Here is a 13809-nt window from a genome sequence, read left to right as displayed (position 1 = left end):
TGGAAATTTTACAATTTTATTTGTAGGTGAATGGCCTTAACATGGCATCAATCGCGAATGACCTTAACATGTGAAGCTGGACAGTATATACAAAAGAAATAGTCAGATATAACATTGAAATAAACAACATGAAATATACATTTTATACATTTCGTCCTGTATGTTATATATTTCTATATTTCTATATTTAAAGAAATGTTTAAAGAAAAACATATTTGTATCAATTTTTCCATTCTTCGTACAATATAGTATGAATTTACTACAGCTAATTAATGGTATGTATGTGTAATGAAATTAGGCCGAACGAATCAAAAAAGCCGACGTAGGTTCTCTATGTTAATTTATTGGCTGGCTCATCCAATGCAGTGCGCAGTAATTTAACAATAATCGCATTGTAAAACTATTCATGCATTCCTGTGCGTGCGTACACACGTGCAATGTTCACGAGAGTAGAATGCCAAAAACATAGACGCCGTGCGTCAATGAAGGAAATCTCCCTTATTGTACGCAAGATATGGAGAGTGACGACCATTGGGAAATAGGATTTGCAAATCGAACCAATGTTAATGACCTTACATTTGCATTTGCGAAATTTGTTAGTCTAACTCTATGGCTAATACTCGTTTCAGCCAATAAAAGGATCTTCGACGATATCATCGATAAGTCACGTAAAATCGATTCTCATTGTTGTAATACTATTTCAATACTATAACAACAAAACAAATAATGATTATTAACATTAAGGTGTATAAAGACATAAAGACTTGTGGATGGTGGTAAATAAAATTCGACTCTACTCATTATTCATCTTGATCTGATAATAAAAAATCTACCTAAACAGTCTCTGTAATTCATATTGTTATACTGTAACGAATCATTACATTAGTAATGATAATTTTTATAGGGATAATGTCACGTCCCGCGCCCCGCACGATCCGTAGCGCGAAAGTAAAATTGGTAATTTCTTTCAAATCGAGGTAATTTAAAACGTTTATTTGAAACCGTGTTTACATTATTTGAAGTGAAAGGAAGTTAAAGCCGCTAAAAACTATATCTTGCGAAAACTTATCTAACTATGTTTCTATATTTACCTAACTATGTTTTTATAACGATATTAAGACAATTTAAACTGTAAAAAAGGCCGGCAGTTTGAACAAACATTGGGGATCTTCCCAAACATTTTCAAAAGAAAGACCCCGACGTTTTTTCATCTCCGACAAATATAAATAAATGTAGCGACTCAGAGAAGTCAATAACAATAATTACCGTTCGTCTATGGAATAATAATTACTGTTTGTCTATCGAGTAATAATTAATTACCGTTTGTCAACCGAATAATTACCATTGTCTATCGAAGAGTTGGTTATCATTTTGTCAACCGAAGAATTTTATATCCGTCAGCCTGTCAGTCAATTGTCAATATCGAAATTGAGTAAATTTTGAATAAATCATTACATATTGTTAATTTACTTTTGAACAACTTTAATCCTCTCACGTGCCAGTATTCCCGTACATAGCAGGTTAGCCGAGAGTGGAACTTATTGCCATTAAACGTCAGTTAACGCTACCGAACGCGGCAACTAAATAGAACGTGACAGATAAAACTTTAATCAATAAATAACATACAATAACTATTGGGTTATAACATAAGTAAGTTCAGTTAAACTCAATACATTTCCTTTATTATGACCGAACTTATTTATATTAATCTAATTAATCCAATATAGTCAAGGAAATAATTAATTTTACAGCATTCTAGATTTGAAGGAAGTCTTACAAGAGGCGTAAATTCTTGATTGAAGAATCAGTAAGTAAGAGCCAACATTTATATATCTACGCAGAGTACTACACCGAACAAGCCGAGAAAGTCAAGAACGTGGATTCCATGGGTTAACCATGCTCGAAGAAGGATATCTGACGGGCCAGTTAGCCTACTTACGAAGACTTGAAATTCGCCCCGACGCGTCGTCATCATGACCGGTTCTCACTTATTTCGATAATAATGCCCAGCAGTGGCCCACAAAATTTAAGAAAAGGTTTCCTATGCGATCAACACCCAACCAACGAATCACAATTTACCTAAGACTTGCGTAATAATTGTGGACGACATCGTCGACGTGCCGAACTCGTGTCTTCGATTTGCCAGGTATTGAAAGAGATTTCAAAATCCGGTCTCTGTGTCACTTTCGAACAGAGAAAGTCGTGCAATTCATTTTGCCGTTCGTAGAACGATTTATAGAAAACTTTCGTTAGAGATTGCTAAGACACTTAGAAATTGAAGCGCGAATAGAAATTGTTCAAATGGAATATTAATGTTCCCAATGCATGAAATTATTATTATTAATGATATTATTAATTTTAAATAACGTTTTGTATTTGTTTCTTCCGATATAATAATGATTTAATATAATTTAGTGATTTTCAATGTTTGCATTATACGGAACACGAACGAAAAAGTTAAATTTGACTATTGCGCATGCGTTTCGCGGGCTTACGCCGCTTGTATTGTCGATATAATGTTTAAACAACATTATAAATATAATAATACAATGTTATGGTAAGAATAGTAAATTATAATATAAAATATGATTTTTTATAATATTTTTTATATGAATTACTAAATTTTCTAACACAATACCGTTTTACAGTTGTAATATGACTAACGTCAGTAGCAGACGGCAGCTAAGTCGTCTGCTAGAAACAGCTGACAGTTCTGATGCATAAAAACGTGGTTATAAGAAATTTATTTAGACTATTATGAATCTCTCATCTTTAGTTTTACGAATTTACATGTATAGCATGAAAATAAAACCGCTCGTATGAAAAATCACTGTTTACTTTTCGATATCTCACATAAATTTCTCGGTAAAGAAACACCGATTTACCGACACATTTTAGTAGACATTATGTAATTTACAAAATCTACAAACTTACTATAATTCCTTCTCTTATACATTTCGTTATTATCGTTTATCACCTTATTTTCCTTTTCATATATACACATAAGAATTAAACAAAAAATATTATATGTGAAGGCGCGGAAAGATTTTTATGCCCGAAACGAATAGTAGGTTATGTTACCAACAACAGAAGAATTACTCGAATATCTGACTGAAAGTGCACTAAATAAAGAAAATTTTCGCTTGCATCACAAAATACTAATACTGTATGATCAGAACTATGATTTGTAATTGCATCGTGACTATGCTGATTCTAGATAACATTATACAAAACGTAACAGTGCCAAGAAGTAAATTTAACGTACCTGACAATGTTGAACCAAGGTACTGGTCGGATGTTCGATTCTAGGTCGTGACTTGACACATGTCGTTGAAACTTTCCTTCGTAATTGGGCGAGATGTCTGAACTGGCACAATTTCTCTGCACGAGCACAGAGCCTACTCGACCCTATACACGCCATAGCGAAAACTGTAGTGAGCCGAGTCACACGACTTGCGAAGACTTTCGAGTTCCACTAGCCCCACCGACACTTCAAAATCACTTCCCCACCCACTTTTCCCTTTCCCGTCCCCACCTGTAAATACACCTGCTACACGCGGCATTAGTCGGAACAGAACTATACATTATAAATTATAGGTAAAATATTAATCATTGAATATTCTCCAACAAAATATTGGTAGACTTTCAGAAGAATGCTAAATTCAAAGTCTATTAGCGACCTCTAATTGATGCTTCTATTATTTACTTTCGAAATTCTTATATATAAATTATTTAATAATTGCTTTCTTTCACTATTTACAGCGTACATTTCCAAATAAGCGTACACTTAAAACAGTTTCTGTGAATCAGAATATATTTTGTAGCGATTCATTTTAATTTTCATACTATTAATCTGTGTTAAATTTCGTAATAATTTTGTTCTTTGATTATAATGAATAAGGTGATTGTAAGGTTTGTAAGGTACACTAAAGATTTGAATAAAATGAAACTATATATGGGAATTAAAAAAAAAGTTATTAAATTTTTGATTTGATTAAGTTATTGACTTTTTGTGTTTTAAGAGTAAATCTTAACAATATATATTCATCTTGATTTTACTCTGTGTTAATTTCTATGATCTATGGAGTACATACTTTAAACATGGCGAACGGTATCTTGAGTAGGCTTTATAGAGCATTTAAAACATTTAATCAAGTAGTTGATACTATATTACGTCGTGGCTTTCCATCAGGTAATAAGAAGGATATTCTTATATTATACTTACATTTAGGTATTATATATAACTCAGAAGTAAGATATTTATATCCTTTATTGCCCCTAACCTCTTCAAAATATTACGAATTTAAATTGTTTATTATTATTGAAAATTGTTAATGTCATGCCAACAGTAAAATAGTATATGTTTGCATATCTAATCTATTATTATTATCAAATACCATTTGCTTTTGATTTAGATAATTTATACGCGATCGAATGTAACAATATAAATGTGCAGCCCATTAATTTTCCTGGACGTTCTATAAAGGATATTTTAAATGAAACAATTTTATGGGCCGTACCTAAGAAACGACGAACTATAGAAAAACGTCTTAATAGAAGATTTGGTATTCCTGAATATATTTGGAAACCCCATGTACCAAAAACAAATATCTTAATGTGTAAAAAATGTGGTCACGATTATGAAGCTGGTACACTTTGTGGTAAGATATATAATTTTGAAAAGAACTATGATCTATTGCAACACTAGCTTATGATATATTTGGCCTTTCCCAATTTTTATAGGATACTGCTATGAAATAGTAAAAAAGGAAACAAAAGAAATACAGAAAGCTATACAAGATTCATTGAGATTGCAACCTGTTGAACAGGATGTTATAGTATTATATGAAGGAGAAAAAGAACAGTTACGAGATAACTTTTGGAAGGTATTTACATAATGTTATATATCTAAGATGAAATATTTCATCTTATTATTATTGTACATATAATTGACAATTATGTCTTTTTATAGGAACAAAGAATCGTAGAATTACCTAAAAAGAGGCCTGATTGGTTCAATCCAAATTTACTTCAGCCAACAGTGAAAGAATTAGCTGATTCAAAACAAGAAGAATTAGAAACTGAAGTTTTGGAACATGTTAAGGATAAGTGAATAATTATTTTATATTGATAAGCTATTTTTGTTTATATTAAATAAATTTAAAGTAAACTATTGATGATTCTTGTTTTATTTCAAAATGTGACATTATTACAATTACAAATATTGTGGTAATATTTTAAATCTCTTCTATATTTCTATAATTCATGAACATAAAAATAGGTGTAATATCAATAACAGTCATTTTTTTTATTATTTATGTAAAGTTTCATTACTTTTATATATGATAGTTCGTTTTTATTAAATCTTTTCTGAATCAACAATTTATAAAATTCAATAATGAAAAACATTTCTAGTTACGATTAATACACTTTTCACAAAAGTTGGTCATATTTACATATACCATTCTCCTTTAAAAAGAAGCCACAAAGATATATAAAATTCTCTATAAAATCAAAGGTACTTCATTGTTTATACCATAACCCCCATCCTGTACAATTATTAGTGAACAATTTCAAAACCATCTACAGATATTTCTTTGTTAAAGTGGCTCAGAACATGTTCATGAAAATCTGCAAATGTGACAGCTTTTCCGTAAAATGATCCACATAATGGACAAATTTTATTGTTTTGATCTGCATTTTCTGTTATATTTGAACACTTCTCCAAAGATAGGCTTGTAGTTTGAAGACTGGTTTGAGTTGCACCATGCTCTTTAATACTTTCATTGAAATTAAATTGAGTACCTGCTTGACACATTTTTTTATTCGCATTTGTACGGCAATTATTACACATTAAGCCTATAAAATTATATTTGAGGTTAATTTCTTAAAATATATAAATAGATGCATTTTCATCCTGCTTAGTAGACGCATAAGTATCCATAGTGTCTTCACTGAACAAAGTCATCAAAATATGGAAAATAGCTCGTATATTTTAAAATTTATAATTATGTGACTATATTGTAATGAAATAACCTAGGTTCTTTTTTTAAATGGTACTAAACACAACCATATTAAAATGAATTGAAATTAAACAAGGCACATGATATACTTAGGAAATGAACAAATTAATAACAAACCCGAACGTTTACTAAGCGAGGATACTAATAATTCTTTATTTATACCTCCTTTATTCTTCTTGAAGTTTTGCAGTGCTCTTTTCAGTTTTGTCTGTTGTGCCAATAAAGTGTTTTTCATTTGTGAGAGTCTAATATCATGCAGTTTTAATAATTCTAAATCTGTATCTGAATCCTCAGGATAAGTAAAGCCAATATTTCGTAAGTCTAGTTCAGTACCATTTTGTAATTCAACCATCTAATTAAATAATTATTGTGTAAAAGCAATTATTAGTTATAAAAATGTTTTATTGTCTTACCTTATCTTATCTTCTTGCTTACCTCTGCATACTGTTGTTCTAAATCTGACTTTTCTAACATAATACTATTTATAAGTCTAAGTGATATCTCTTCTAGACTTTGTTCTTTCTCGCCTAGATCAAGATGTAATAACATAATTTTTGTTAAACATACAACCCAATTAAGAAATGAATATTGAATACATACCTTTGTTTGTGGTTAATGTACTTTGCTGATTATTATCTTCTTTAACAGAGCTAGAAATATCACGGAAACTATAGGACACAATGTCTAACGGTTGCGCTGCAGAATGTTGCTTAAGTGTATCGGAAATTTTTGTCAATTGACTTCCTAAGGATTTATTGGTTCTTATTAATTTAGTCAATCTATTCCATAACTGTCGGTTTTCTCCTGCTACCATAAAAACTTGGTGAGTAAGTTGGGATTTCTGTTTCTTGAGTTCTTCTATTTTTTCCTGTCGATCAAACTATATTAAAGTATAAGACATTAAAATGTAAAATATATACATTCTATGCATTACTATATATGTTATACAAACCTTCAAGGTTTGTACAATAGTTTTTTCATTATCATTAACTTTTGTAATGGCTGCAGATTCATCCTTTCCACATTCAAGTCTCAAACACATATTTTCTTCTTCAACAGTAGCTAATCTTGTTTCCAATTGTTGACAACGTTCGTTCATAGTTTTAAATGCAACTAACAAGGCATAATAGCTGCCATATTTTTCATTATCCACATTCTCGGATTGTTCCATGTCACTCATGTTGTAAAAATGCAATTAGCAAAAGTGAAAATACAATTTCACAATTTGATAATTACTAAAAAGTATAACAGCATTTGTATTATTTTATGTAAATGTACATAACCAATAAACACTTGATATTCTTTCTGTTTCCTTACATTTCGATATAGAAGAAGATTCCATATGAACTTGAAAGAATTTCAAATAATAAGTAATAATTAGGTTCATAAATAATACAATGAGAATGTCAAATTAGGTTAAGTTGCTACATATTTTAACACTTTGAAACTTAACACGATTAGTTAATAATTTCGGATTTTGACACTGAGATACATATAATAAATAAAATTACTCAACGTAAATTTGTTAGCTTGGGGTAGTCCCCGTTATCATTATCTTATTAATGATATTACCGATTGAACGTAGAATAAGGTTGCCATAAGAACAGTCGAGGTATAGACGTTGTGTGTGGTACTGTTTTGAATTGTTGAAATCACATGCATTGAATTTGCAGATCATAATCTTAGTATATATTACAGAATAAAAATTGTATAATCTATACATCAATTAATAACAAAGTGAACAATAATAAATTATTTTCAATTAAAGAAATTTCTCTTTTTCTGATAGTTCCGTTATCGATTCTCCAGGACTATCCTAAACTGCTAATTATTAACAATTTTTATACATTATATGTGTTTTTAATAAGAAAACTGTCCTTTCATAAAGCAGGACAGAACAATTTTCTCAACTTCTTCTATTTTTTAAAATAATTAGATTATTGAAATATATTTTGTAATAATAGTATGAATAATTAAACAATATACCGTAATGGTATTTTTATTAATACATACCATATTTATATAATAATAGCAACTTCACTCGTGTAACAGATAAAAGCTTATCGTTAGGAATATAATTTTGTTCGTAATTGTTAACGAATATTGTCTGAAATATGTTTTGTATTTCTCAATTTCATCAATTTGGCTATTTAAATAGACCAAATTTACGCGCGCTCATATACAAGAAACCCAAACTCTTCTATTGGTGCAGAATATTGTCAAATCAAATCGAGTATTTCTATTGGTGCAGAATATTGTCAAATCAAATCGGGCGTTTCTATTGGTGCAAAATATTGTCAAGTGAAATCGAACGTTTCTATTGGTGTAAAATATTGCGAAGTCCTTACCGCCAGTAATTCGTTGGAGAAGGGCGTCGCGGGATGCCCATACTGTTCAAATTTGTGGAGCGAGAGTTCGTCGCGTCACTGCGTCATTATTACATTTTCATTTCGTCTTTATCATCATTTATACACTTCTATCTGCTTCATTTAAATAGTACGTTTTTATTTAATCACTTAATGATCATCATTTTAGTAAAATTTAGAAGTATTCTGCATCTTTTTTGTACTTTTATCGTTGACGTATACTTGACGGTTAGAGTCATATTACCGGTCTTTTAGCAGAATTTGTTACCGCGCGCAATGCGGTCTGTAGAGTCAGTGTTTGCTGTGTAATATCTTTTATATTTTCTAGAGCACGATAGCTCTTAATCGCAGGTTTCACAACAGGATACAGCCTCTCCTGGAAATCAAGATTGTAAGTATTTATGTATATTGTATTCTAATTTATTTTATTATTCGTATTTTGATCGAACTACTGCTAATTTTCATTGACATAAAATCTAAAAGTCATAATATTGAAATACACAATAAAAATGTTTAGCATGCTTCAGAAATGATTAGATTCCCATTATTTCTAGGTTAAAAATTGTTATATTTTAGCATTCCAATTTTTATAGTAATTAGATTTCAATTTTTATTATTATTAGTCTTAAGTTTGAATAGTTTTACTTTTCATTACCTTAAACTCCTTAACTTACTTATCTTACCTTAAACGATATATTTTTAAGAACAAATTATAATATTTCACATGTTTTGTTTCAGTTTTTTTATAACTCCTATTTTTTCCTGTGCATCGGGAAGGACGCAGTGATGCTTCAAAACTTAGCATGTAAGAATTTTTGCTTTAATTATTATTAATTAAAAAATAAGATTTGATTTTAAACTTTAATATCAGAATTCCAATTGTTATAGTATTTAGAGCATACTAGCAATTTAACTTTTGTATTATTAATGAGTTCAAAGTTTGCATAGAGTTTCCTATTTCATTATCTCAAAATTTTTGTTCGATCATCAGCCAGTTTTCAAAATAAATTATTCATATAAAAAAATTATTCACTCATTCATATTATTTATATATGATAATTTATATCTTCTTAAAGGTTTATCACTCCTTCCTCTTCCTCCTATTTCCTGAAAAGGACTTACTAATGCTTCAAAAGCCTAGAATGTAAGTAATTTTGTAATCTGTGATTCATTTAATTCTATTCTCTGTATTTAAATTTGTCATTCTTGAATTGAATATTGCCTTCAAAATTTGAATTAATGGAGATTAATTTTCCACTGCTTCAAATTTTCCAAATTATTAACGTTATGTTTGAGAACAAATTTTAATATTTCATGCCTTGTTACAGATCTTTTTCCATGGGATTGCTTGTCTTCTCTTTAATGACAGCCTTCGCGATGACTTTCCTTGGGCTACCGCAGCATCGATGACCACGTTCCTCGCATCTTATGGTGAGCGAAAGATCCGAATCGACATGGGTGATTGGTTGTATTACGTAGAATTTTTTGCGAGCACAGTGACCGCGGATATTTATTATACCCGTGGGTAGTAACATTTTCATTTTCTATGTATTATTTATTAGTTCAGGATAGGTCTTCTTGCACATCGCGTTTTTTCCTATATTAATTACGCGATACTGATAAATTTTATATTAACAGTATTAATAATGGTACTAACTGATAAAAACGATATTAACAATTAATTTGAATATTTGTGATTGAAGATATACATGTATATTAACTATAATCATTTTTAAAGTTGGAATATATTAAAAATGTATATGTACAGAGAATTGTAATGATTTAATTAAATATTTCGTAGTGATGAAGACGGATGCCCTCCGACTTCGTTGCATTAAAGATTGCAATTATTACATATTCAATAATAACGCTAGTAGGCCATTTCTTATTTCATCTTCTATTGTCTGATGGCATTATCACGATGGATTTAATCGTTTGCCACTTATTTTTTAATTTGAGTATAAATTTAAAGATAGAGAAGCTCAGTCTTGCCGTACAAAAATGCATTGAATTTTATGTGCAAGAAGAAATTTCGCGACAGGCAAGTTTTGGAATCAAAGCAACAAGCTTTGAATGCTGCTTTTACGCTTTCGAAAATGTGCTTTGACGAAGGGATTGCCTGAGGTTGTTTGCACTAATATTTAACTTTGAGTCAATTATTTGAACGAATCGTTATATTATACTGATCTTATTTGTGCTGTTTTCTATAAATAAATTCAATATTGGTATTTTGATAATTTATTAAATTAATAAAGTAGAGTATACGATGGTAGTAATTGAGATAAAATTCGAAAATGCAAAATAAAAAGAGATTAGCCCGTTAAATACAAATTAGATGCACTAATATCTCTTTTAGTTAGGATTTTCAGGTTTAACTCTTTCCGTGTTCATTGCCAGGACATCGCTCACGTGCCCAGGTGCTACTTGGGTGAGAGAAAGGCAATGAGCACGATGACTATTGATTTTATAATAATTTCTAAGCGACTGACGATGTGTTAGCGTATCGTGCACGATGTATTTTCCACATGTGCGTGTGTGTATAGTTAGGCTGTGGAATTGCATCGTTTTCGTACTTATTCCATTTGCTATAAATTTAAATTATAAAAAATAAATACACAGAAATATCATTTCAATTACAACCTGTAAAAACAGGGATTCGTTATCGAATACAAGGAAACACGGATATCAGTGTCATTAATTTTATTATTAAATTATAATAAACGGTACCATATTTTGTACTATCTACAATTTCTTTGAAAAATGAACACCCTCTGAATTAGGAACATTTGCAATTAAAATTGAGATTTACTTTTATCGCGTTGTACGCAATGGTCGCTAGCCTTCGTCAGTCGATTTCAGGAAAATGGTACGTAACATTAGAGTGTGAATGTTGTATGTCAAACTCGGGTGTCGGAGGCGTCCCGGGACGTCTCTCTAGTGTAGGCCTTTGCAACACCCCTCCCCTCCCCGCCCAGTCCATCCCCTCCCATCCCCTCCCTAGTAGGCTAGCGAACTGTCCTGTTTTTGCGTCCAGGATTTCAGGACATAAATTAAAATATCGTACATAAGCACAGCGCAACAGCGGCTTAAATTTAAGGCACAATAATAATCTTAAAAAAAAAAAAAAAAAAAAAAAAAAAAAATGTAATAATGCATGGCTACGTCGTACCGTCGCGTATCGGTACTTTTGCCTGTATCACCCTACAATTAGAATTCAGCGTTTATTCTGGAAAAAAAAATCACGTAAAAAAAATATGTAAAAAACCTGGAATTAATAAACAAAGATAAAAAAAAAAAGTGTAGGCCTTTGCGCCCGGGTTATGTATGAGAACCGTGGAGTGAATGTGTTGGTGTGCTTGTTCTGCTATTTTTTAAATTTTAAATATAGGTTTCCGGGTAGGATAGGTAGCATATTTTCTGGTATGAATGTTAACTATAAGTAGGTAGGGCCGGGCAGGTTGGCACAGTCTCTCGTCGGGTAGGCGCGTTTTCGCGTGTCCAACCTGTTTCAGGAAATTTCATTCGAAAAGTCGACGGTGAAGCTGGCACGAATGGAACATGCCATCGTCTTTGGCTTCGCTCATCGATTTTTTGAATTGCGCGGTCGTGGTCGCGAGTTGGTTTCGACACGAACGTTTATTTATTGCTCGAGCATGTACATGCGAACGGATAGCGATCGCTACGATCGTTGTTCATCCATGTGCACTTGGTTCAGCTTCCGCGATTCACATTTTTGTTTCACCTTTGTAAGTTATTTTTTAGTTTGCGATTTAGAAAGTCTCGAGCTTAGATGTAAGTTTCAGCGGGCATCGCGCCCGAAGAAAGAAGAGGCTACGAGCCGAAGAGGCCCGGCAAACTGCCGTTCAAGAGGGCAACTACCAATGGCTCTCCATCCTCTGGGTCATCCAGAGCATGGAAAGTCATTCTCGTTACTACTTTGTCATTGTGCTCGCCTTTAGTATTTGTAGTAGTATTTTGTTGTGATTTGTCTGCCAGCCGATGTACATGTCGGCACATCCCCATGCTGGGCTAATCGCGATCTTTGAATTAGCGTTGCGAATGATTAATTACGGTTTGAACTAGAGTTGCGAATCCAAAGATCGCGTTATTAATTAGAGTTGCGAAAAAGTACTCACTTCGGTTTGTATTACTGTTGCGATAGAAAGACGCGTTTGCTTTAGCGTTACGATTTGTAAGATATCGCGATTGTACTTAGTGTTTTCCATCGTGAATGATTATCAGAATTTATTAAAGAGTAGAATTTGAATTTGCCGCGTTTTGTTTTATTTTAAGTTGAATAAAAATTACATTAATTTTGAATTAATTTCGTAGCGTTGCGACTTGTGAACATCGCGTATAGTTGAAATAGTCCTTTTATTTTGTCATCTATGAATATTAACTTGGCGTTAAATTTCTCCTAAGAATTAGCGTTGCGATATATTTCGTCGGGATTGTTTTAGTCATTTTTCCGATTAGCGTTGCGTTGACGAATCATCGCGTTCTTTTACGTAGTGTTGCGTCTATGAAATGCCCAAATTTCTTCCACTGGAATTGTGGAAATTTGTTCTTGGGATCACCTAATGCAGCTAAGACAGTTGCAAAAAGGTTGCCAAGCATCAGCAACTTCGAATGTAGCTGCGCTACAATATCTCGATGTTAGCGTTGCGTACATTGAAGCACGAGTGCATAGATTATTATTTAATTTAGCGTTGCGTGAATGATTAATGATTAAAACAGCCCAGTACGGTGTATGCTTCCGCGAATTTTTCATTTTCTCTTATTTTTTTCTTCTTTTTGTCAATAACAAATTAAATAGTATTGGAAATATTCTAAAGCACTACTCGCGATTTGTTTTGAGAAATTTCTGTTTTATAATTATAGATTTAATAAATTAGCGTTGCGAAATAGAAAAATAATCCACTCGCGGTTTGTTCGGGACTTTATCGAGTGGATCGCCCTTCTGGCTATTGGATCTATTTCTTTTTCAGCATCCCTCTGGGCGTTTGTTAAATGGAAATACTATTGAACAATATATCTGTTCGATACTGATGAATATTTTTAATTTGAGGTTATATTACTTAAATGACATGTAATTACTAATTGCGCCATATTATATGATACAATTATGAATTATATAGCAAATAATATGAGCTAATTGGTTACCGCGATTATGTTTTTATAAGAATAGATGGCAGTTATAAATCATAGAAGGTATAGAAGACATTTTAATTTTCTTCGGTATTTCAAAATGTGGAGCACAAAGACTCATTTAGTGTCACATGTATTTTGTTCTTAATCAATGATTATTATTTTTTAGTAGTGACGACAATTACGATGAAAAAGTGATTGAACGTCGATAATATAGATATTATCTAATATGCACAAGTAACTCTAGATGTCGCGAACTTCACGAAACTATT

The 13809-nt window shown here is 31.6% G+C and overlaps 3 protein-coding genes and 1 long non-coding RNA gene across 6 annotated transcripts in view; 2 read left to right on the top strand and 2 right to left on the bottom strand.

The window, feature by feature from the left end:
• LOC126923899 (all trans-polyprenyl-diphosphate synthase PDSS1) overlaps window positions 1–3507 on the bottom strand; it is a 51867-nt gene extending 48360 nt beyond the window's left edge. Inside the window, exon 1 of one of the 2 annotated variants that reach the window (XM_050737835.1) lies at window positions 3266–3507. In XM_050737835.1, coding sequence (XP_050593792.1) covers window positions 3266–3421 — 156 coding nt within the window. In that variant the 5' untranslated portion in view covers window positions 3422–3507. The remainder of the gene's footprint in view (window positions 1–3265) is intronic. The other variant, XM_050737836.1, reaches the window with a different exon arrangement.
• Window positions 3508–4029: 522 nt separating this feature from the next.
• On the top strand, window positions 4030–5177 carry LOC126923910 (39S ribosomal protein L32, mitochondrial). Its single transcript, XM_050737855.1, has 4 exons — window positions 4030–4192; window positions 4416–4661; window positions 4744–4886; window positions 4973–5177. Exons 1-4 carry the CDS (start codon window positions 4075–4077, stop codon window positions 5111–5113), a joined length of 648 nt encoding a protein of 215 aa, XP_050593812.1. The 5' UTR covers window positions 4030–4074; the 3' UTR covers window positions 5114–5177.
• LOC126923900 (protein spindle-F) lies at window positions 5172–7674 on the bottom strand. 2 transcript variants are annotated; one of them, XM_050737838.1, is made up of 6 exons: window positions 7341–7674; window positions 6976–7258; window positions 6624–6903; window positions 6459–6550; window positions 6186–6375; window positions 5172–5859 (listed from the first exon to the last, which is right to left on the bottom strand). In XM_050737838.1, the coding sequence occupies exons 2-6, from the start codon at window positions 7201–7203 to the stop codon at window positions 5561–5563; spliced, it is 1089 nt and encodes a 362-aa protein (XP_050593795.1). In that variant the 5' UTR covers window positions 7204–7258; window positions 7341–7674; the 3' UTR covers window positions 5172–5560. The 2 variants fall into 2 exon arrangements, with proteins under 2 accessions (XP_050593795.1, XP_050593796.1); XM_050737839.1 differs by having other exon boundaries at window positions 6624–6891; window positions 7341–7671.
• Window positions 7675–8734: 1060 nt separating this feature from the next.
• On the top strand, window positions 8735–10305 carry LOC126923937 (uncharacterized). The gene is made up of 4 exons (XR_007713357.1): window positions 8735–8780; window positions 9128–9194; window positions 9466–9533; window positions 9718–10305. It is a non-coding gene; the product is annotated as an uncharacterized LOC126923937 (long non-coding RNA).
• The last annotated feature ends 3504 nt before the right edge of the window (window positions 10306–13809 follow it).

Source organism: Bombus affinis, chromosome 14 (genome assembly GCF_024516045.1).
Source record: "Bombus affinis isolate iyBomAffi1 chromosome 14, iyBomAffi1.2, whole genome shotgun sequence".
NCBI classification, from domain to species: domain Eukaryota; kingdom Metazoa; phylum Arthropoda; class Insecta; order Hymenoptera; family Apidae; genus Bombus; species Bombus affinis.
This window is presented reverse-complemented; position numbering and strand designations above follow the sequence as displayed.